Genomic DNA, 21503 nt, shown 5'->3' on the forward strand with positions numbered 1-21503 from the left:
GAAATCCTGATTGGTTCTTTATTTTTTGCTATCTTTAAAGGGGAACATTATCACAATTTCAAAAGGGTTAAAAAAAATAAAAATCAATTCCCAGTAACTTGTATTTTTTCAAGTTTTTTTCAAAATTTTACCGGTCTCGGAATATCCCTAAATAAAGCTTTAAAGTGCCTTATTTTCGCTCCCTGCGAAGACACTGGCCATTTCCCTGTGACGTCACACAGTGCTGCCAATGTAAACAAACAATGGGAATACCACAGCAAGATATAGTGACATTAGCTCGGATTCAAACTCGGATTTCAGCAACTTAAGCGATTCAACAGATTACGCATGTATTGAAACAGATGGTTGGAGTATGAAAATATTGAAGAAGAAACTGAAGCTATTGACGCTATTCATAGCCATAGCATGGCCGAATAGCTGCGTTAGCATCGCCGGTAAAATTTGCAGACCAAACGATCAGGACTTTCGCATCTTTTGACACTGGAGCAACTTAAATCCGTCGATTGGTAAGTGTTTTTTTCGCATTAAATGTGGGTGGAAGGAAACGTAATATAGTTGCAAATGCATCTGCAGGTTATCCATACATCTCTGTGCCATGTCTGCTTTAGCACCGCCGGTAAATAGCATGTTAGCATCGATTAGCGTAGCATGTTAGCATCGATTAGCTGGCAGTCAACATCAACAAAACTCACCTTTGTGATTTCGTTGACTATCGTTGCAAATGCATCTGCAGGTTATCCATACATCTCTGTGCCATGTCTGTCTTAGCATCGCCGGTCAAATGTGGAGACACTCTGGCACATTCAATGGGGGTCTGGCGGCAGACACTTTGGCATCTTGGGGCCAGTGGTGCAACTTGAATCCCTCCCTGTTAGTGTTGTTACACCCTCCGACAACACACCGACGAGGCATGACGTCTCCAAGGTTCCAAAAAATAGCCAAAAAAACGGAAAATAACAGAGCTGAGACCCGGTGTTTGTAATGTGTTGAAAATGAAAATGGCGGGTGTGTTACCTCGGCGACGTCACATTCTGATGTCATCACATCCAGCGGGATAAACAGAAAGGCTTTTAATTCGCCAAAATTCACCCATTTAGAGTTCGGAAATCGGTTAAAAAAATATATGGTCTTTTTTCTGCACCATCAAGGTATATATTGACGCTTACATAGGTCTGCTGATAATGTTCCCCTTTAAGGAGTTTGCATTGCCTTGATCACAGATCCTTGTGTGGAGCTCAGCGAAGTACAAGGATCTGGCGAGAGTCAGGTTGGAATTGAACTGGAAGCCAATGAAGACGGACGGGGGTGGTATGGGCAGTTCTGGGTGCCCCGGTCAAAAGTCTGGCAGCCGCATTTTGTACAGTCTGAAGTCTCTTTAGCTTTGACTTATTGAAAAGAGAATCACAATAGTCAATGCGAGACGAAATGAACGCGTGAATGATCATTTCGAGATCCAAGTTGGACTACACTTCAACACTCCAAACTAGTTCTAATCCCCTAGAACAGGGGGTCACCAACCTTTTTGAAATCAAGAGATACTTCTTGGGTACTGATTAATTCAAAGGGATACCAGTTTGATACACACTTAAATAAAATGTCAGAAGTAGCCAATTTGCTCAATTTACCTTTAATAAATACAACTAGAATGGTTATTTCTGTATGTCATTCCGTCGTATATATTTTTTTCCTTTTACTGAAGGTTTTTTGTAGAGAATAAATGATGAAAAAAAAAAACAATTGAACGATTTAAAAGAGGAGAAAACACACACAAAAAAAAGAAAATTAAATTTTGACACAGTTTATCTTCAACTTCGACTCTTTAAAATACAAAATTGAACTGAAAAAAATGGAGAAAAACTAGCTAATTCGAATCTTTTTGAAAAAAAAAAAATAATAATTTATGCTACATCATTCGTAATTTTTCCTGATTAAGATTAATTTTAGAATTTTGATGACATGTTTTAAATACACTTTGAAATAAGATTTAAATTTCATTCTACAGATTTTCTAGATTTGCCAGAATAATTTTTATTTATTTTAATCCTAATAAGTTTGAAGAAATATTTCACAAATATTCTTTGTTAAAAAAACAGAAGCTAGAATGAAGAATTAAATCAAAATGTATTTATTATTCTTTACAAAAAACAAAAAAGACTTGAACATTGATTTAAATTGTCAGGAAAGAAGAGGAAGGAATTTAAAAGGTATATGTGTTTAAAAAATCCTAAAATAATTTTTAAGGTTGTATTTTTTCTCTAAAATTGTCTTTCTGAAAGTTATAAGAAGCAAAGTAAAAAAATAAATGAATTTATTTAAACAAGTGAACACCAAGTCTTTAAAATATTGTCTTGGATTTTCAAATTCTGAGTTTTGTCTCTCTTAGAATTAAAAATGTCCAGCAAAGCAAGACCAGCTTGCTAGTAAATAAATAAAATTAAAAAAAATAGAGGCAGCTCACTGGTAAGTGTAGCTATTTGAGCTATTTTTAGAACAGGCCAGCGGGCGACTCATCCGGTCCTTACGGGCGACCTGATGACCCCTGCCCTAGAATCTAAAACTGTGTTCTCTTCTTGTGAGTGATTAGGAACTGGATCCTCTTTCAAATGAACTTGTAATATAAAAAGGAAAAACTTCTGTTTCCTTGGCTTAGGTCTGTGCTCTTGCTTACTTGTGTTTCAGGTCGAAGGTGTCAGAATAGGTTCAGTGCGTGCGAATCTCAGCCGTGTCAAAACGGAGGAGCGTGTTCTGCCTCCAGTTCCGCAGTTGGTTACACGTGCACATGTCAGCTGGTGAGTCCACATTCACTTCATTTCTTGTAACCTTCGTGCTGTTTGTTGATGTGAGGATGTCTCTCCTTCAGGGCTACACTGGTCCCAATTGTGAACGAAGCATGTCCTGCCGGGAGCTGTCTTGCTACAACGGGGGAAGCTGCGCCCTCACCACACGGGGAGCCCGCTGTAGCTGCCTGCCAGGCTACGGCGGACCGCAGTGCGCCCACCGCAGCAACGAGGGGTGCTCTTCCCAACCCTGCCGCAATGGCGGACTGTGCACCGAGGAGACCGGCTTCCCTTTCTTCCACTGCCAGTGTCCCGGTGGCTGGACAGGGAAACGCTGCGAGCAGGGCGGCCGACTCAACGAGATCCCGGCGCTCTCATGCCCGCTGGCTGACTGCCACGGCAAAGCCAACGATGGCGTTTGCGACAAGGAGTGCAGCACATTGGCTTGCCGATGGGACGGCGGCGACTGCTCCCTGGCCGTCAACCCCTGGGCCCGGTGTGCGGACCCCCGCTGCTGGCGGGTCTTCAACAACAGCCAGTGTGATGAATCGTGCAACAATGCCGACTGTTTGTACGACAACTTTGACTGCAAAACCAAGGAGAAAGTTTGCAAGTGAGTTTCTGTCCCATGACGCAAAATGTTTAGCACTGATTTAAGTAGTGATGACGTTTCCAAAGGGCAGCACGGTGGGAGAGGGGTTAGTGCATGTGCCTCACAATATGAAGGTCTTGAGTAGTCCCGAGTTCAATCCCGGGCTGGGGATCTTTCTGTGTGGAGTTTGCATGTTCTCCCCGTGTCTGCGTGGGTTCCCTCCGGGTACTCCGGCTTCCTCCCACCTCCAAAGACATGCACATGGGGATAAGCTCCTCCCACCTCCAAACACATGCACATGGGGATAAGCTCCTCCCACCTCCAAACACATGCACATGGGGATAAGCTCCTCCCACCTCCAAAGACATGCACATGGGGATAAGCTCCTCCCACCTCCAACGACATGCACAAGGGGATAAGCTCCTCCCACCTCCAAAGACATGCACATGGGGATAAGCTCCGCCCACCTCCAAAGACATGCACATGGGGATAAGCTCCGCCCACCTCCAACGACATGCACATGGGGATAAGCTCCGCCCACCTCCAACGACATGCACATGGGGATAAGCTCCTCCCACCTCCAAAGACATGCACATGGGGATAAGCTCCTCCCACCTCCAACGACATGCACATGGGGATAAGCTCCTCCCACCTCCAAAGACATGCACATGGGGATAAGCTCCTCCCACCTCCAAAGACATGCACATGGGGTTAAGCTCCTCCCACCTCCAAAGACATGCACATGGGGATAAGCTCCTCCCACCTCCAAAGACATGCACATGGGGATAAGCCCCTCCCACCTCCAAAGACATGCACATGGGGATAAGCTCCTCCCACCTCCAAATACATGCACCTGGGGATAGGCTCCTCCCACCTCCAAAGACATGCACATGGGGATAAGCTCCTCCCACCTCCAAAGACATGCACCATAGCTCGGTTGGTAGAGCGGCCGTGTCAGCAGCTTGAGGGTTGCAGGTTCAATTCCCGCTTCTGCCATCCTAGTCACTGCCGTTGTGTCCTTGGGCAAGACACTTTACCCACCTGCTCCCAGTGCCACCCACACTGGTTTAAATGTAACTTAGATATTGGGTTTCACTATGTAAAGCGCTTTGAGTCACTAGAGAAAAGCGCTATATAAATATAATTCACTTCACTTCACCTGGGGATAGGCTCCTCCCACTTCCAAAGACATGCACCTGGGGATAGGTTGATTGGCAACACTAAATGGTCCCTAGTGTGTGAATGTTGTCTGGCTATCTGTGTTGGCCCTGCCATGAGGTGGCAACTTGTCCAGAGTGTACAACGCCTTCCGCCCGATTGTAGCTGAGATAGGCTCCAGCACCCCCAGCCACCCCAAAAGGGACAAGCGGTAGAAAAATGCATGGATGAATGGACATTTCAATATTGAAATTTGAATTTTTGCTAATTTGGGGACGGGAGAGTGGCCGTGCCAGTCACCTGAGGGTTCCTGGTTCGATCCCCAGCTTCTACCAACCTAGACACATCTGTTTTGTCCTTGAGCAAGACACTTCACCCTTGCTCCTGATGGGTCGTGGTTAGCGCCTTGCATGGCAGCTCCCGCCATCAGTGTGTGAATGGGTGAATGTGGAAATAGTGACAAAGCACTTTGAGTACCTTAAAGGTGTGATCCCCAACCTTTTTGTATCCGCGGACTGGTCAATGCTTAATAATTTGTCCCGCGGCCCGGGGGTGGTCCTTTTTTTTTTTTTTTCTTGTTTGTCATGAAAAAGGGACATTTTTGTCATGAAAAAGGGAGGTTTTTGTGGTTGGTGCACTAATTGTAAGTGTATAGTTTTTTTTATGTTGATTTAATTTAAAAAAAAAAAAAAATTATATATATATATATATATATATATATTTTTTTTTTAATAAAGAATTCTTCTGCGGCCCGGTACCAATCGGACCACTGCCTTAAAGGTAGAAAAGCGCTATACAAGTATAACCCATTTACCATTTATTTTGGATCTGGCAGCATCAAACATTTTTGGGGATTTTTTTTAAATTCCTGATCTGGATTGAAAATGTTTTCGTCATGCAAAAATTACTTTGTAATTTGCATAACTAACAATTTTCAATTTGAGATGGCAATCCTGATCCAGGCTGCTTCCAGTTCAGATAGTCCAGGGGTGTCCAAAGTGCGGCCCGAGGGCCAATTGCGGCCCGCAGCTAATTGTTTAGTGGCCCGCCACACATTCTGGAAATGCTATTGCAAAAATAAAGATAAAAACACTAAAAAAAAAGTAGAATGAGGTGAAATCTAACGGGGAAAAGTTGCAATGTTGACACAAATCTGCCATGCAGGCTGTTTGTTTTTCTTTATTTTGCTGTTATTGCCAATGCTAAAAAAAAATATATATATAATAAATTAATTAATTAATTTAAGGCTCCAATTACTTCAAATATTTCACTTTATAATGTTTTATGTGGACAATATGATGTGCATATACTGTGTGTTTGCCATTTAAAAACAATGCTTTCTTTGAAATAAGAGCATAAAACAAACAAAATAATACTTCAAACCTAAAATCGACAGATATATCTGAAGTTGATCTCGTAACTTAAGTGTTGAAAGTAAAACAAAAAATAAAAATGTATCACTTTATGAGTGGGGGACCTTTTGGATCCCAAAGATATTTAGTGGGATTTTATTTATTTTTTCACTGTGGTTACTCAGAAATAATAATACATTTAAATCAATGGTGTCCTGCATTATTGATCTTTTTAGGGCTACAATTACTTCAGTTTAAACACTGCTTTCTGAATGTTTTGGGCAATAATGCATATTTCAGTTTTACTATAAAAAACAAAGTTGTCTTTGACTGAAAAGGCATAAAACCTCTTTTTTTTAAACTTTATATCAACCTGAAGTTGATAGAGATTTACTGTAAGCGTTAAATAAAAAATGAAAATAATAATTTTATTTATTTTTAACATGTTAATGACGGTCCTTGGGAGTCCTAAAGGTAAAAAAAAAAAAGAATCCATATATTTTGTTATCGTTTTAAAATGAAAAACATCAAAATGGCCTTCGCATGGTTTAATTTTTCCATGTGTGGCTCTCAGTGGAAAAAGTTTGGACACCCCGGAGATAGTCCAACTAGGACTCAGATCAAGATTGGATGTTCGCTGTAATATTATCCATCCATCCATTTTCTACTGCTTATTCCCTTTCGGGGTCGCTGACGCCTATCTCAGCTACAATCGGGCGGAAGGCGGGGTACACCCTGGACAAGTCGCCACCTCATCGCAGGGCCAACACAGATAGACAGACAACATTCACACACTAGGGACCATTTAGTGTTGCCAATCAACCTATCCCCAGGTGCATGTCTTTGGAGGTGGGAGGGGCCTATCCCCAGGTGCATGTCTTTGGATTGCTGTAATAATGAAATTTAAATACCTTTTTATTCCTAATTTGGAACTAAAGTCTCAATCTGCTTAATTTTTAGTTATTAACCAGATTGGATGACATGTCTTTGCTTGCTTTGTCTTAACTCAAAGATAGATTGATCCCCTTTTTAATTTGGATACGAATCATTGTGGATAAGCATGCACCTGAGATATGTGGATGCATTTTGATCCATTCGGAGTTTGATCTTGTCTGTCAGGAATCAGATTAGTTTCGGTATGACCTATGATCTGTATTTGAAATAATAACCTACCCCATATGTGTTTCTAGTCCCATATATGAGACCTACTGTATCGACCACTACGCCGACGGCCTGTGTGACCAAGGCTGCAACACAGAGGAGTGTGGTTGGGACGGGCTGGACTGCGCCCAGAAGGTCCCAGAAGACATCGTCGATGGGGCTTTGGTTCTGGTGGTCCTTCTGCCTCCTGAGGAGCTCCTCCGCACCAGCACGGCGTTCTTGCTCAAGCTGAGCGCCATCCTTCACACGACGCTACGTTTCCGCCTGGACCACAACGGAGAAGCCATGATTCGTCCTTACACCCGGCGGGAGGCACGCTTGAAGCGCGAGCTGCAGCCCCAGCAGGAGATCATTGGGTCAGTTGTGTGTGCGGATGAAGAACGGATGTTGACTTCTACTTCAGACCTTTAACACTTTGTCTGACTCCCGCAGCTCCATCGTGTACTTGGAAATAGACAACCGCTTGTGCACTGATGACTGCTTCCCGTCCCCTGAAAGCGCTGCAGACTACCTCGGAGCGCTGTCGGCTGTGGAAATGCTCCGCTTCCCATATCCTCTCAAAGAAGTCCGAGGCGAGTAGATATGCTCAAGGATCTCAGGAAGAACTACAAGGAACATATCTGCAATTGCCATTTTTTTGTCCCCCCACAGGTGAAAGGATCCCGGTCGACCCTGACCCCATTCCTCAGTGGGGCAAGCTGGTGTTGGTCGGTATCATCTCGCTCTTCCTGCTGGTCATCATGGTGATCGGCATGTTGATTTCCCGTCGAAAGAGGGAGCACAGCACACTTTGGTTCCCGGAAGGCTTCTTCCTTAAAAAGGAGCCGAGCAGCAACAAGAACAGGAGAGAGCCAGTGGGCCAGGATGCTCTAGGAATGAAGTATGTGTCCGCCAATACCGCTTACGTCTACTAGGTGGCATAAACATGCATATCTGGGGTTCATTCAGTCTTAGTTGCTCATGTTTATCATCCTCACCAACAGACATATGCCCAAAACCGTTGAGGAATCTCTGCTAGGAGATCACAGTGACCAGTGGATGGACGCAGACTGTCCAGAGCCCAAAAGACTAAAGGTAATGGGATTTACTGTGCGTCACACGTTGAAGAGTTAGGTCAGATGACTAACTTCTCGGACTCTGCAATAGATGGAGGAGCCGAGCATTCTATCAGAGGGTGAAGACGCGGTGGACAGCCGGCAGTGGACGCAGCATCATCTGGCCGCAGCGGACATCCGCGTCCCACCCACCATGGCGCTCACACCGCCTCAAGGGGAGTTTGAAAGCGACTGCATGGATGTTAACGTCCGTGGCCCAGGTTGGTAGTTTTGGTGTTTTTTCTAATCTTATGTGGTATATCGTTGAATTTGTATTAATCACATTTGTTTTAGGTCATGAAAAAAAATATTTATAGAGCAACAATATAAAATTGTTCTGCGAGCCAGGAAAGCACCCATTTGTACCCGATATTGATCATTATTTCTATTTTCATAACACAGTACTTGCTAGTTTATATATTTTCATATCGTCGGCAACCGTCCATCTCGGGAGACGATGGGGTAGATGATAGTGGATCTACATGGCCTGGGCATGGAACTATGGAGGGCAAGGGATGGTGGATCTATGGTGGATCCAAGGGAACGACGAGTGTCGATAGTTTGGCACCAGTGACGCCGCAACATCAAACCGCCTTTGGCACTCCTGATTTTCTGTCGGGGTTCACTCCCTCAGCCGTACCCTCGAGTGGGTTGACCACAAGGCAGCGGTGGTTTTGAGATTGGAGATTTCCTTCTCCTAGATGGGCTGCCTTACCAGGTTTACAAGCCCATCCATCCATCTTCTTCCGCTTATCCGAGGTCGGGTCGCCCAGAGTTCCCTCTCCCCAGCCAATTCGTCCAGCTCCTCCCAGGGGATCCCGAGGCATACCCAGGCCAGCCGGGAGACAGTCTTTGAAACGTGTCCAGGGTCTTCCCCGTGGCTTCCTACTGGTCAGACGTGCCCGAAACACCTCCCTAGAGAGGCGTTCTGGTGGCATCCTGACCAGATGCCCGAACCACCTCATCTGGCTCCTCTCCATGTGGAGGAGCAGCAGCTTTACTTTGAGTTCCTCCCGGATGACAGAGCTTCTCACCCTATCTGTAAGGGAGAGCCTTCCCACCCGGCGGAGGAAACTCATTTGGGCCGCTTGTACACGTGATCTTGTCCTTTCGGTCATAACCCAAAGCTCATGACCATAGGTGAGGATGGGAACGTAGATCAACCAGTAATTTGAGAGCGTTGCCTTCCGGCTCAGCTCCTTCTTCACCAAAACGGATCGATACAGCGTCTGCATTACTGAAGATGCCGCACCGATCTCACCATCCACTCTTCCCTCACTCGTGAACAAGACTCCTAGGTACTTGAACTCCTCTACTTGGGGCAGGGTCTCCTCCCCAACCCGGAGATGGCACTCCACCCTCTTCCGGGACTCGAAGATGCTGATTCTCATACCAGTCACTTCACACTCGGCTGCGAACCGATCCAGTGAGAGCTGCGGATCCTGGCCAGATGAAGCCATCAGGACCACATCATCTGCCAAAGGCAGAGACCTAATCCGGCAGCCATTAAACCAGATCCCCTAGAAATTCTGTCCGTAAAAGTTATGAACAGAATCGGTGACAAGGGGCAGCGTTGGCGGAGTCCAACCCATCTGCCCGAATGCGGCAGGTAGCACGGGGGTACATCTTACCCGTGGTGGTGTAACCCCAACCTGACTCCGGTTTCATAGGTATTAGTTGTACCCATTGTTTTGGTTTCTGTGCTTGTAATTAATCAAAGCTTCCTCACAATCTGGTGCTATAGCGCTACCTGTTGCTCTGGGGTGTAGTCAACAATTTTAAATATGCACATTTTGCACACTTTTTGGTAATAACCTTGAGTGATTTTTTTATTGTTTTTTAACTAGATGGTTTTACACCACTCATGCTGGCATCGTTCTGCGGAGGCGGCCTGGAGTCAGAGGTGGCCGAGGAGGAAGAGAGCGAGGAGTGCTCGGCCAACATCATCTCTGACCTCATCTACCAGGGCGCATCCCTCGCCGCTCAGACGGACCGCACGGGCGAGACGGCGCTGCACCTGGCGGCCCGATACGCCCGCGCCGACGCCGCCAAGAGACTTTTGGACGCCGGGGCGGACGCCAATGCTCAGGACAACACCGGGCGCACGCCTCTGCATGCCGCCGTGGCGGCGGATGCACAAGGGGTGTTCCAGGTAAATACCGACGAGTCATCATTTTCACTTGTAACTCATTAACTTGTCTTGCGTTTTCTCTTAGATTCTGATCAGGAACAGGGCCACAGACCTCGACGCCCGCATGTACGATGGCTCCTCCGCACTCATCCTGGCTGCCAGACTGGCGGTGGAAGGAATGGTGGAGGAACTCATCACGTGTCACGCAGACGTTAATGCGGTTGATGAACTCGGTGAGCAAGATTGTTTCCTCATCAGTATTAAAATAAATAATGTGTATTATTATTCGCATTTAAATATCATTTATAATATTAAAAAAATCCACTTTAAAACAATAAATCATCAACCTCTAATTAATATATTTTTTAAATACAATTAACAGTATTTTTTAACAATTATATTTAATTAAAAAAAATGGTATCTTTGTAAATATTAAGAAAAATATAATATAATTGTAAATGCTAAAAACTAAGGAACATTTTTAATTACTAGCTATATATTTTTAACTAAAGTGATGTGAATTATATTTATATAGCCCTTTTCTCTAGTGACTCAAAGCGCTTTTACACAGTGAAACCCGATATCTAAGTGACATTTAAACCAGTGTGGGTGGCACTGGGAGCAGGTGGGTAAAGTGTCTTGCCCAAGGACACAATGGCAGTGCCTTGGAAGGCGGAAGCGGGGGATCGAACCTGGAACCCTCAAGTTGCTGTCCCTTTTGGGGTCGCGGAGACAAGTCGCCACCTCATCACAGGGCCAACACAGATAGACAGACAACATTCACACACTAGGGACCATTTAGTGTTGCCAATCAACCTATCCCCAGGTGCATGTCTTTAAAAGTGGGAGGGGCCTATTCTCAGGTGCATGTCTTTGGAGGTGGGAGGAAGTCGGAGTACCCGGAAGGATCCCACGCAGTCACGGGGAGAACATGCAAACTCCACACAGTGAAGTGAAGTGAAGTGAATTATATTTATATAGCGCTTTTCTCTAGTGACTCAAATCGCTTTACATAGTGAAACCCAATATCTAAGTTACATTTAAACCAGTGTGGGTGGCACTGGGAGCAGGTGGGTAAAGTGTCTTGCCCAAGGACACAACGGCAGTGACTAGGATGGCGGAAGCGGGAATCGAACCTGCAACCCTCAAGTTGCCGGCACGGCCACTCTACCAACCGAGCTATGCCGCACATACAACTTTGAGAAGCTGGCGGCCGTCACCAAAGTCATCGTGAAGAACTTGAACAAGATCATCGACAATCTCGATGATCTTCGATCACACAGAAAGATCCCGAGCCCGGGATTGAACCCAGGACTACTCGGGACCTTCGTATTGTGAGGCACATGCACTAACCCCTGTATCACCGTGCTGGATTGATTCATGAATACATTATACATACATTTATCATTTTGAAACAATTGAAAGTAAAGCTAAATTAATAAAACATTATGTGGAGTTTGCATGTTCTCCCCGAGACTGCGTGGGTTCCCTCCGGGTACTCCGGCTTCCTCCAACCTCCAAAGACATGCACCTGGGGATAGGCCCCTCCCACCTCCAAAGACATGCACCTGGGGATAGGTTGATTGGCAACACTGAATGGTCCCTAGTGTGTGAATGTGAGTGTGAATGTTTATCTATGTTGGCCCTGTGATGAGGGGCGACTTGTCCAGGGTGTACACCGCCTTCCACTTGAATGTAGCTGAGATAGTCTCAAGCGCCCTCCGGAAAAGGACAAGTGGTAGTAAATGGATGGATCTTTTTTTAAATAACCAATTTTACAAATTAAAAAAGAATAAATAGTATAAACGGGACTTAATAAAACAGACAATACTCTATGATCATTTTTAAAAACGATCATTGAAATGATAAAAAAATCGCACACGTTTGAAAAATGCAGATTAATGTCCAACCCACAAAAGTTTGAGTGAAATGTTCAAAGTAATTTGTGTTGTTCAGGTAAATCCGCCCTGCACTGGGCTGCTGCCGTCAACAACGTGGACGCCACCGTGGCTCTGCTGAAGAACGGAGCCAACAAGGACATGCAGGATCTAAAGGTATGGCCAACGTTCTACTACTTAAAAAGGAGCCATATGTAATAATCCGTCCAGAAATGGTACTGCAATCACGGTCAAAACTCTATAGTCCCCGACCTCTCGCCCTGACTGAGTTTGCAGGATACGCAGCCGAATCCAGCTGGATGGACTGGACTAGGGGGTTGAGGTGCTGTTGATTGATTGATTGAGACTTGTATCAGTAGATTGCACAGTACAGTACATATTCCGTACAGTTGACCACTAAATGGTAACACTCCAATAAGTTTTTCAACTTGTTTAAGTCGGGGTCCACGTACAAACCCCGTTTCCATATGAGTTGGGAAATTGTGTTAGATGTAAAAATAAACGGAATACAATGATTTGCAAATCATTTTCAACCCATATTCAGTTGAATGCACTACAAAGACAACATATTTGATGTTCAAACTCATAAACTTATTTTTTTTTTTGCAAATAATTTACCTTAGAATTTCATGGCTGGAACAAGTGCCAAAGTAGTTGGGAAAGGCATGTTCACCACTGTGTTACATCATCTTTTCTTTCAACAACACTCAATAAACGTTTGGGAACTGAGGAAACTAATTGTTGAAGCTTTGAAAGCGGAATTCTTTCCCATTCTTGTTTTATGTAGAGTTTCAGTCGTTCAACAGTCGTATTTTACGCTTAGTGACAGTGGTTTTCTGAAGTGTTCCTGAGCCCATGTGGTGATATCCTTTAGAGATTGATGTCGGTTTTTGATACAGTGCCATATGAGGGATCGAAGGTCACGGTCATTCAATGTTGGTTTCCGGCCATGCCGCTTACAGTGGACTGATTTCTCCAGATTCTCTGAACCTTTTGATGATATTATGGAGCGTAGATGTTGAAATCCCTAAATTTCTTGCAATTGCACTTTGAGAAACGTTGTTCTTAATCTTTTTGACTATTTGCTCACGCAGTTGTGGACAAAGGGTGTACCTCGCCCCATCCTTTCTTGTGAAAGACTGAGCATTGGGAAGCTGTTTTTATAGCCAATCATGGCACCCACCTGTTCCCAATTAGCCTGCACACCTGTGGGATGTTCCTAATAAGTGTTTGATGAGCATTCCTCAACTTTATCAGTATTTATTGCCACCTTTCCCCCAACTTCTTTGTCACGTTTTGCTGGCATCAAATTCTAAAGTTAATGATTATTTGCATGTTTTGAACATCAAATATGTTGTCTTTGTAGCATATTCAACTGAATATGGGTTGAAAATGATTTGCAAATCATTGTATTCTGTTTATAATTTACATCTAACACAATTTCCCAACTCATATGGAAACGGGGTTTGTAAATCAATTCATGCTGGGACCATAATAGCTGAATAGACGAGCGTTTTGCTGATAACAAATCTCCAACCAACACATTTTACACAGAAATTAGGCTATTTTCAGGAAGTAGTACGCCATGCCTGCGTACAATATCACAACAAATGGCAATCATATGGTTATTGTCAGTATTATCAGAAAACAAAGACTAAAACTCACTACAACCAACGGCAGCGATGGTTGTACTGGAGAAAATAAGTAGAGCATGCTTAGCAGCCTATTGTACGCCCAAAACTAAAGGGGAGACATTTTACCAAAGTGTGCCTGTAGGCCAGGGGTCGGCAACCCATTTTGGACCAAAAATACAAAAACAAATTTGTCTGGAGCCGCAAAGAATTAAAAGCCATATTACATACAGATAGTGTCATGAGATATAAATTGAATTATGAGGACTTAAAATAAACAAAATGAGCTCAAATATAGCTACAAATGAGGCATAATGATGCAATATCTACATACAGCTAGCCTAAATAGCATGTTAGCATCGATTAGCTTGGAGTCATGCCGTCATCAAATATGTCTGATTAGCACTCCACGTAAGTCAATAACATCAACAAAACTCACCTTTGTGTATTCATGCACAACGTTATAAGTTTGGGGGACAAAATGAGACGGAAAAAGAAGTGGCATAAAACACGTCCTAGAAAGTCGGAGAAATTTATGCATTTAAACAAACCAGGGTGAGTTCAAGGACCGCCAAAATTAGTAGGACAAAACGGCGCTCGCCAAATACTCGAATCAGTGAAGCATGTTTAATATAAACAATGTGCTTTATAGCAATTAGGGAGGTTTGTGTCATTTTTGTCCTAAAGAAAACCAAATTAAAACAAAAAATATGTTGTTTTCCCCCTCATCATTTCCATTTTTCATATAGTTTCGAAAAAGCTCCAGAGAGCCACTAGGGCGGCGCTAAAGAGCTCCAAAGCCGCGGGTTGCCAACCCCTGCTAAAGGCTAATGTTTCAAACGTTTCAGATTGCCATATAACTTGGTACATGTGGTCCACCATGTGCAAACATGATGAGGAATTATTTTATCATGTGATTGATGATGACAGCCATGTAATGTTGAAACTCATTCCCCCAACGTATCAGCATATTGAGAAGGAAATATGCACCGCCACTACCCATATCCACATATGTTTTGGACAAATAAAACCTGTTTTGGCCTTGTCAGTTGGATGACAGATGGACATACAAGCTAACGGGGATACATTTCCCCCGTTAGCCTGTATGTCCATGTGTCATTGACCTACGCACTGGTTCCAGGATCATACTAGTTTTGTTGGACAAGATCCTAGACTGTATTGGACAATATAGTCCAATTCCATTTAATTACCAGTAGTAAAAAAACGTAAATGCCGGATTTACCTATCAATGAGGAAATTAGCAAATTTGGCGTCAGGTTAAAAAATCCTCGTTTTGTTCCTAGCTTTGTCATGAATACATTGAGAATCGTAACTTTGAGATTTACTAAGGTCTGACATGTTTAGTAACTTTACCGGTGGCAGTAGCTAGAACGAAGGTGGCGGTGCGTAACTGGCAACCTGGGTGTGACACACTCAGACTTTCTAATTGGTCAAACGGTGGAGGGCGGGGCATCGAAATGAAAACAATAAGATTTCAGGGCTGTGAATCAAATTTTTTAAAAGAAGCATATCCCGGCTGAACTACTGTTATAAGTTATAAAAGGTATTGGCAAAGAACATGATTAATTAATGACATATCTGACATAATCAGCACCTCCAAGTCCGAGTCCATGGTTCTTGCCCGAAAAGGATTAAGTGCCATCCCCGGTTCGGGAGGAGATCTTGCCCCAAGTGGTGGACTTCAAGCACCTTGGAGTATTGTTTTCGAGTGAGGGAAGAGTGGATAGTGAGATTGACAGGCGGATTGGTGCGGCATCTTCAGTAATGCGGACGCTCTATCGATCCGTTGTGGTGAAGAAGGAGCTGAGCCGGAAGGCAAAGCTCTCAATTTACCGGTCAATCTACGTTCCCATCCTCACCTATGGTCATGAGCTTTGGGGTTATGACTTAAAGGACAAGATCACGGGAACAAGCGGTCGAACTGAGTTTCCTCCGCCGGGTGGCAGGTCTCTCCCTTAGAGATAGGGTGAGAAGCTCTGCCATCCGGGGTGAGCTCAAAGTAAAGCCGGTGCTCCTTCACATCGAGAGGAGCCAGATGAGGAGGTTTGGGCATCTGGTCAGGATGCCACCCCCAACACCTTCCTAGGGCACGTCCGACAGTAGAAGGCCACGGGGAAGACCCAGGACACGTTGGGAAGACTATGTCTCCTGGCTGGCCTGGAAATGCCTTGGGATCCCCGGGGAGGAGCTGGACGAAGTGGCTGGGGAGAGGGAAGTCTGGGCTTCCCAGTTAAGGCTGCTGCCCCCGTGACTCGGCCTCTGATAAGCAGAGGAAGATGGATGGACGGATGGACATATCCTGGCCATTTAATGATGACTTGTCATGAAATTATTACATGTGGCTCCTTTAACGTGTTCTTCAGCTGTGAGTTGGTTGTGTCTAACTTGCTCTATGTGTCGCAGGAGGAGACGCCTTTGTTCCTTGCGGCTCGCGAGGGAAGCTGCGAGGCGGTCAAAATCCTGCTGGCTCACTTTGCAACCGGGAGATCACAGACCACATGGACAGACTGCCCAGAGACATCGCTCAAGACCGCATGCACCACGACATCGTGCAGATCCTGGATGAGTACAACACTGTCAGGAGCCCCCAGGGCCACGGTGGGGCCGGACTTCACCTTTCCAGTGGGCACCACGCTGTCTCCCCTCATGTGCCCACCCAGCGCCTTCCTGCCCAGCCTGAAGACCACCCCGCAGGCAAGAAAAACCGCCGCCCGGGGGCCAAAGCCTCCAACCTGGAAGTCAGCACGCCAATAGTCTGAAGGAGTCCGTGAAGGCCCGGAACAAGAAGCTGACCTTGGACATGCAGAGCGCCTTACTGGAAAGCTCAGTCACGCTCTCTCCCGTCGACTCACTAGACTCGCCTCACGGGGCGCCAGCAACGCCGGCTACATCACCAACCCACTTCCCCGTGGCCATGCAGTCGCCAGGGCTCTTCCACTCGTCCATGTCGGTCCCCAGCACCCCCATGGTGCACGGGGGCATGCTGGACGGGAGCGGTCCCTTCACCGTGTCCCTGGCCCAGCTCAGTGACCTGGGCAACGGCGGCATGTCTCTGCAGGGCCGCGTCTCCATGCCGTCCGACATCAACCACGGTTACGTGCTGACCTCGGGCCAGATGGGGCTCAACATGGGCATGGTGAGCCCGGTCAGCGTGCCCTTTGACTGGCACAGCCGAATGGCCCCCACCTCTCAGTGCGGCCAACAGGTGGTCAACCTGGTGCACAGCAGCCAGGCGTCCATGCACCCCCAGAGCTCGGTCATGCAGCAGCAACAGAACATGCTGATGCACCAGCAGATGTACCGCGGCGCAATGTTGCAGCCCACGCCCGTCACCTCCACGCCCAGCGTCAGCCCGGTCAAGCTGCCCTCTATCGCCGAGCAGCAGCTCCTCGGTCACTCCATCAGCAGCCAGCAGAACATGCCTCGCATGGGCACCTCCACCCCGCCAACACCCCAAACTTCACAGCCCCCGCCGCCTTTCTTCCAGCAAATGCAGCAACCTCCTCAACCCCCGCCGTCAGCCGTTGTGGCCCCGCCCCCTCAAGCGCCACCGCCCCAGCCAAGCAGCAGCAGCAGCAACGCAGCGGAAGACTACCCGACGCCGCCCTCGCAGCACAGCTACTCGTCAGCGCTCGACGCCACGCCCAAGCATTACCTCCACCGGCCCAGCGAACACCCCTACTTGACCCCCTCGCCAGAGTCGCCCGAGCCCTGGTCCAGCCCCTCCCCCCAGTGTGTCTCCGACTGGTCCGATTCCACGCCCAGCCCGGCAGTCGCCGGCTCCGCCCAGACCCAGATCCCCAAAATCCCGGAGGCGTCCAACGGCAAGATGCAGGTGTTTGCGTGAATATCCCACGGCGGCGGGGGAAGAAAGACACGGGGTACGAGGAATTCAGGACTGGCTCTCGGGGGGCCCAACTGTGTTTATGTGTCAGCCGGTTTCCAAGATTTTTTATTGGATTTGGATTGACTTAACGACCAGGACGTCAGCTGGCGTAGAAGAACCGGTAAAGGGAAACGTGTGTTGTCTGGGGAACTGCAGGCAACTGAATGAAGTAATTCTGTCACAGATGGACTTTATTATTAAGAAATAAATAGAAGTATATGAAGAAAACTCAAGTCTTTTATTTCAAAAGACTTTGGGATACTTTCTGTAAAACTAACATTTAAAAAGTAGATTGGAAAAAAAAAAAAAAGCTGAAGGGAATCCATTTATTTTTTTATTTATTGTTTTGTTTTTTTAATACTCTTATTAGTCCTAGTTCCACTCAAAATAATGCGCCACAGCCTTAACTTTTTATTTAGATCCTTTTTTATTTTTTTTAAACCATCTTTATTTCTATGTTGCCTAATTTAATTTATCATTCAGGCCCGCTTATCGCCTCCTGCTATTTATTTAGGCCCCCAAGCATAGCTGATGTGTGGTCATTGTGGTTTTTTCCCCCCCATTGGCGTATTAAGATTGAAGAATGTAGACGAGTGTGTCTGAAGCACTTCAAGTGACTAAAAAAGGTCAATTTAAGCCACCGTGGATATTTATGGAACAGGAGTGGCCTTTAAAAACCAACGGAATTTCCTTCACTGTAGCCTTTCACTGACTTTTAGTTTTTTTTTTTTTTTTAATCATTTTAAAGGGACTTAAAAATGCCTTTAAAGTCAGCCTGTCACTGCCTTTTGTATCGTTTGTTTGCTTGTTTAATTCCACATTCCTTTTTTTTGTAGTGTCAACGCAAGCTGCTATTTTCCATCATTCCTCCTTGCAAATTTCAATATTTAGTTCTTGTTCAGCATGCGTCATCCTTGACTGAACTCAAGTGTAACATTGGCGGTGTAATCCTTCAAATGATTGTTAGAAGAGACTGAAGGCAGGAACGCTACTGTGTAGTGCTGCACCTTTTTTACTTTTTGACTCATTCCCAGGACGATCTTCCATGATGAACTTCAAAAAAACCTTTTTTCTATATGAGCGAACAAGAACAAGTGGATAGCCGCTCTTGTAGCTACTACGACTACTTCTACTACTAGTTTATCTTGATTGGTTTGTTCACTATTTTCACAAATTGTTGATGTTTCTTCTGTTGTTATTGTTGTTCTGTTTGTTTTTTTTATAAATATATATATTATGTCACTTACCTGCCAGTTTGCTACCAGGTCGCACTGAGTGTTTGTACATTTCAACTTTCAAACCTTGTTTTTCTTTTTCTGTTTGTAAATATGTTTGTTACTGGGTAGATCTTTGCTTGAAAAAAAGTCTTATGTTTCTAAAATGATTATGTACTAAAAAAGGACAAAAATAAAATGTACTTCATTTAGCATCATTGGAATTGTGTCATGAATATCTTTTGTCTTTAAAGACTTATTTCCATATTACACATTGTATTGTATATTTTCAGTCATGGACAAGCAACTTGGAAAGGGTAGCAATCTAAGCTACAAGTTATATAGATACACGGTATATACACACTATATACATACACTTTATGTAGTGTGTATATATATATATATATATATATATATATATATATATATGTATATATATGCACACACACAGTGTATAACCACATTAATAGTGTATATATAAATATATATATATATTGTGTGTGTGTACACAAACATACATACATACACAATGTATATATATACATACACTATATTATATATATACATACACCATATACATATATATATTCTTTATATATACATACAATATATATACTGTATATATATATATAATGTGCACTACATATACACATTTGAATTTTCCTGAATTAACTCTCCAGAAGGAATCAATAAAGTACTATCTATCTATCTATGTGTGTGTGGGTGTGTGTGTATATATATATATATATATATATATATATATATATATATATATATATATATATTATATATACACACACACACACATATATCAATCAATCAATGTTTACTTATGTTTACTTAATCACTAATACTACATATCATTTTAGGTGTGTACAGTATATATATACACACATATATGTATATAGATATATATATATATACTTACACTTTATATATACATACTATATATATACATACTATATATATATATATAGATAGTACTTTATTGATTCCTTCAGGAAAATTTAAATATATGTATATGTAGTGCATGTATATATATATATATATATATATATATATATATATATATATATATAAATATATATATACACACATACATGCACTACATATACATATATTTAAATTTTTCTGAAGGAATCAATAAAGTACTATCTATATATATATATATATATATATATATATCTATATAGATAGTTTATTGATTCCTTCAGGAAAATTAAAATATATGTAGTATATATATATATATATATATATATATATATATATATATATATATATATATATATATATATATATATATATATATATATATATATATATATATATATATACAGACACACACATACATGCACTACATATACATATATTTAAATTTTCCTGAAGGAATCAAGTACTATATATATATATATATATATATATATATATACACACATATATATACATATAAATTTAGATATATATATATATATATATATATATATATATATATATATATATATATATATATATATATATATATATATATATATATATATGAGAATCAGCACCTCCAAGTCCGAGTCCATGGTTCTCGCCCGGAAAAGGGTGGAGTGCCATCTCCGGGTTGGGGAGGAGACCCTGCCCCAAGTGGAGGAGTTCAAGTACCTAGGAGTCTTGTTCACGAGTGAGGGAAGAGTGGATCGTGAGATCGACAGGCGGATCGGTGCGGCGTCTTCAGTAATGCGGACGTTGTACCGGTCCGTTGTGGTGAAGAAGGAGCTGAGCCGGAAGGCAAAGCTCTCAATTTACCGGTCGATCTACGTTCCCATCCTCACCTATGGTCATGAGCTTTGGGTCATGACCGAAAGGATAAGATCACGGGTACAAGCGGCCCAAATGAGTTTCCTCCGCCGTGTGGCGGGGCTCTCCCTTAGAGATAGGGTGAGAAGCTCTGCCATCTGGGAGGAACTCAAAGTAAAGCCGCTGCTCCTTCACATCGAGAGGAGCCAGATGAGGTGGTTCGGGCATCTGGTCAGGATGCCACCCGAACGCCTCCCTAGGGAGGTGTTTAGGGCACGTCCAACCGGTAGGAGGCCACGGGGAAGACCTAGGACACGTTGGGAAGACTATGTCTCCCAGCTGGCCTGGGAACGCCTCGGGATCCCCCGGGAAGAGCTAGACGAAGTGGCTGGGGAGAGGGAAGTCTGGGTTTCCCTGCTTAGGCTGTTGCCCCCGCGATCCGACCTCGGATAAGCGGAAGATGATGGATGGATGGATGGATATATACATACACACAGTATATATATACATACATAAACACACACACAGTATATACATACATATATAGTGTGTATATACATACACATTTATACACTCACACAGATATACATACATACATACATACACACATTTATACATTTTATTCATATATGTATATACATGCATAGAAATGACATATATACTGTATACATCAATTACATTTGACAAATAGTTCAACACCAGATTATATAGAACCTACTTTAGGTTACAAAACTGTAGTACATGGGAGCGGATCATAATGCTACATATCATATTAGGTGTGTATAGTGCAAGGGGAGTCGGGTGAA

At 43.7% G+C, this 21503-nt stretch overlaps 1 protein-coding gene across 1 annotated transcript in view; it reads left to right on the forward strand.

Moving 5' to 3' along the window:
* The window catches only part of notch3 (notch receptor 3), a 95771-nt gene extending 76638 nt beyond the window's left edge, over positions 1–19133 (forward strand). The window contains 17 exon segments of the mRNA XM_061905227.1: positions 2680–2789; positions 2861–3390; positions 7070–7396; positions 7473–7612; positions 7692–7920; positions 8024–8114; positions 8187–8355; positions 9982–10286; positions 10351–10498; positions 12222–12319; positions 16219–16288; positions 16291–16445; positions 16447–16504; positions 16507–16548; positions 16551–16679; positions 16682–16718; positions 16720–19133. Of these exon segments, the coding sequence (XP_061761211.1) occupies positions 2680–2789; positions 2861–3390; positions 7070–7396; positions 7473–7612; positions 7692–7920; positions 8024–8114; positions 8187–8355; positions 9982–10286; positions 10351–10498; positions 12222–12319; positions 16219–16288; positions 16291–16445; positions 16447–16504; positions 16507–16548; positions 16551–16679; positions 16682–16718; positions 16720–17662 (3581 nt within the window). The 3' untranslated portion in view covers positions 17663–19133.
* Positions 19134–21503: the final 2370 nt, after the last annotated feature.

Source organism: Nerophis ophidion, linkage group LG07 (assembly GCF_033978795.1).
Source record: "Nerophis ophidion isolate RoL-2023_Sa linkage group LG07, RoL_Noph_v1.0, whole genome shotgun sequence".
NCBI classification, from domain to species: Eukaryota; Metazoa; Chordata; class Actinopteri; order Syngnathiformes; family Syngnathidae; genus Nerophis; species Nerophis ophidion.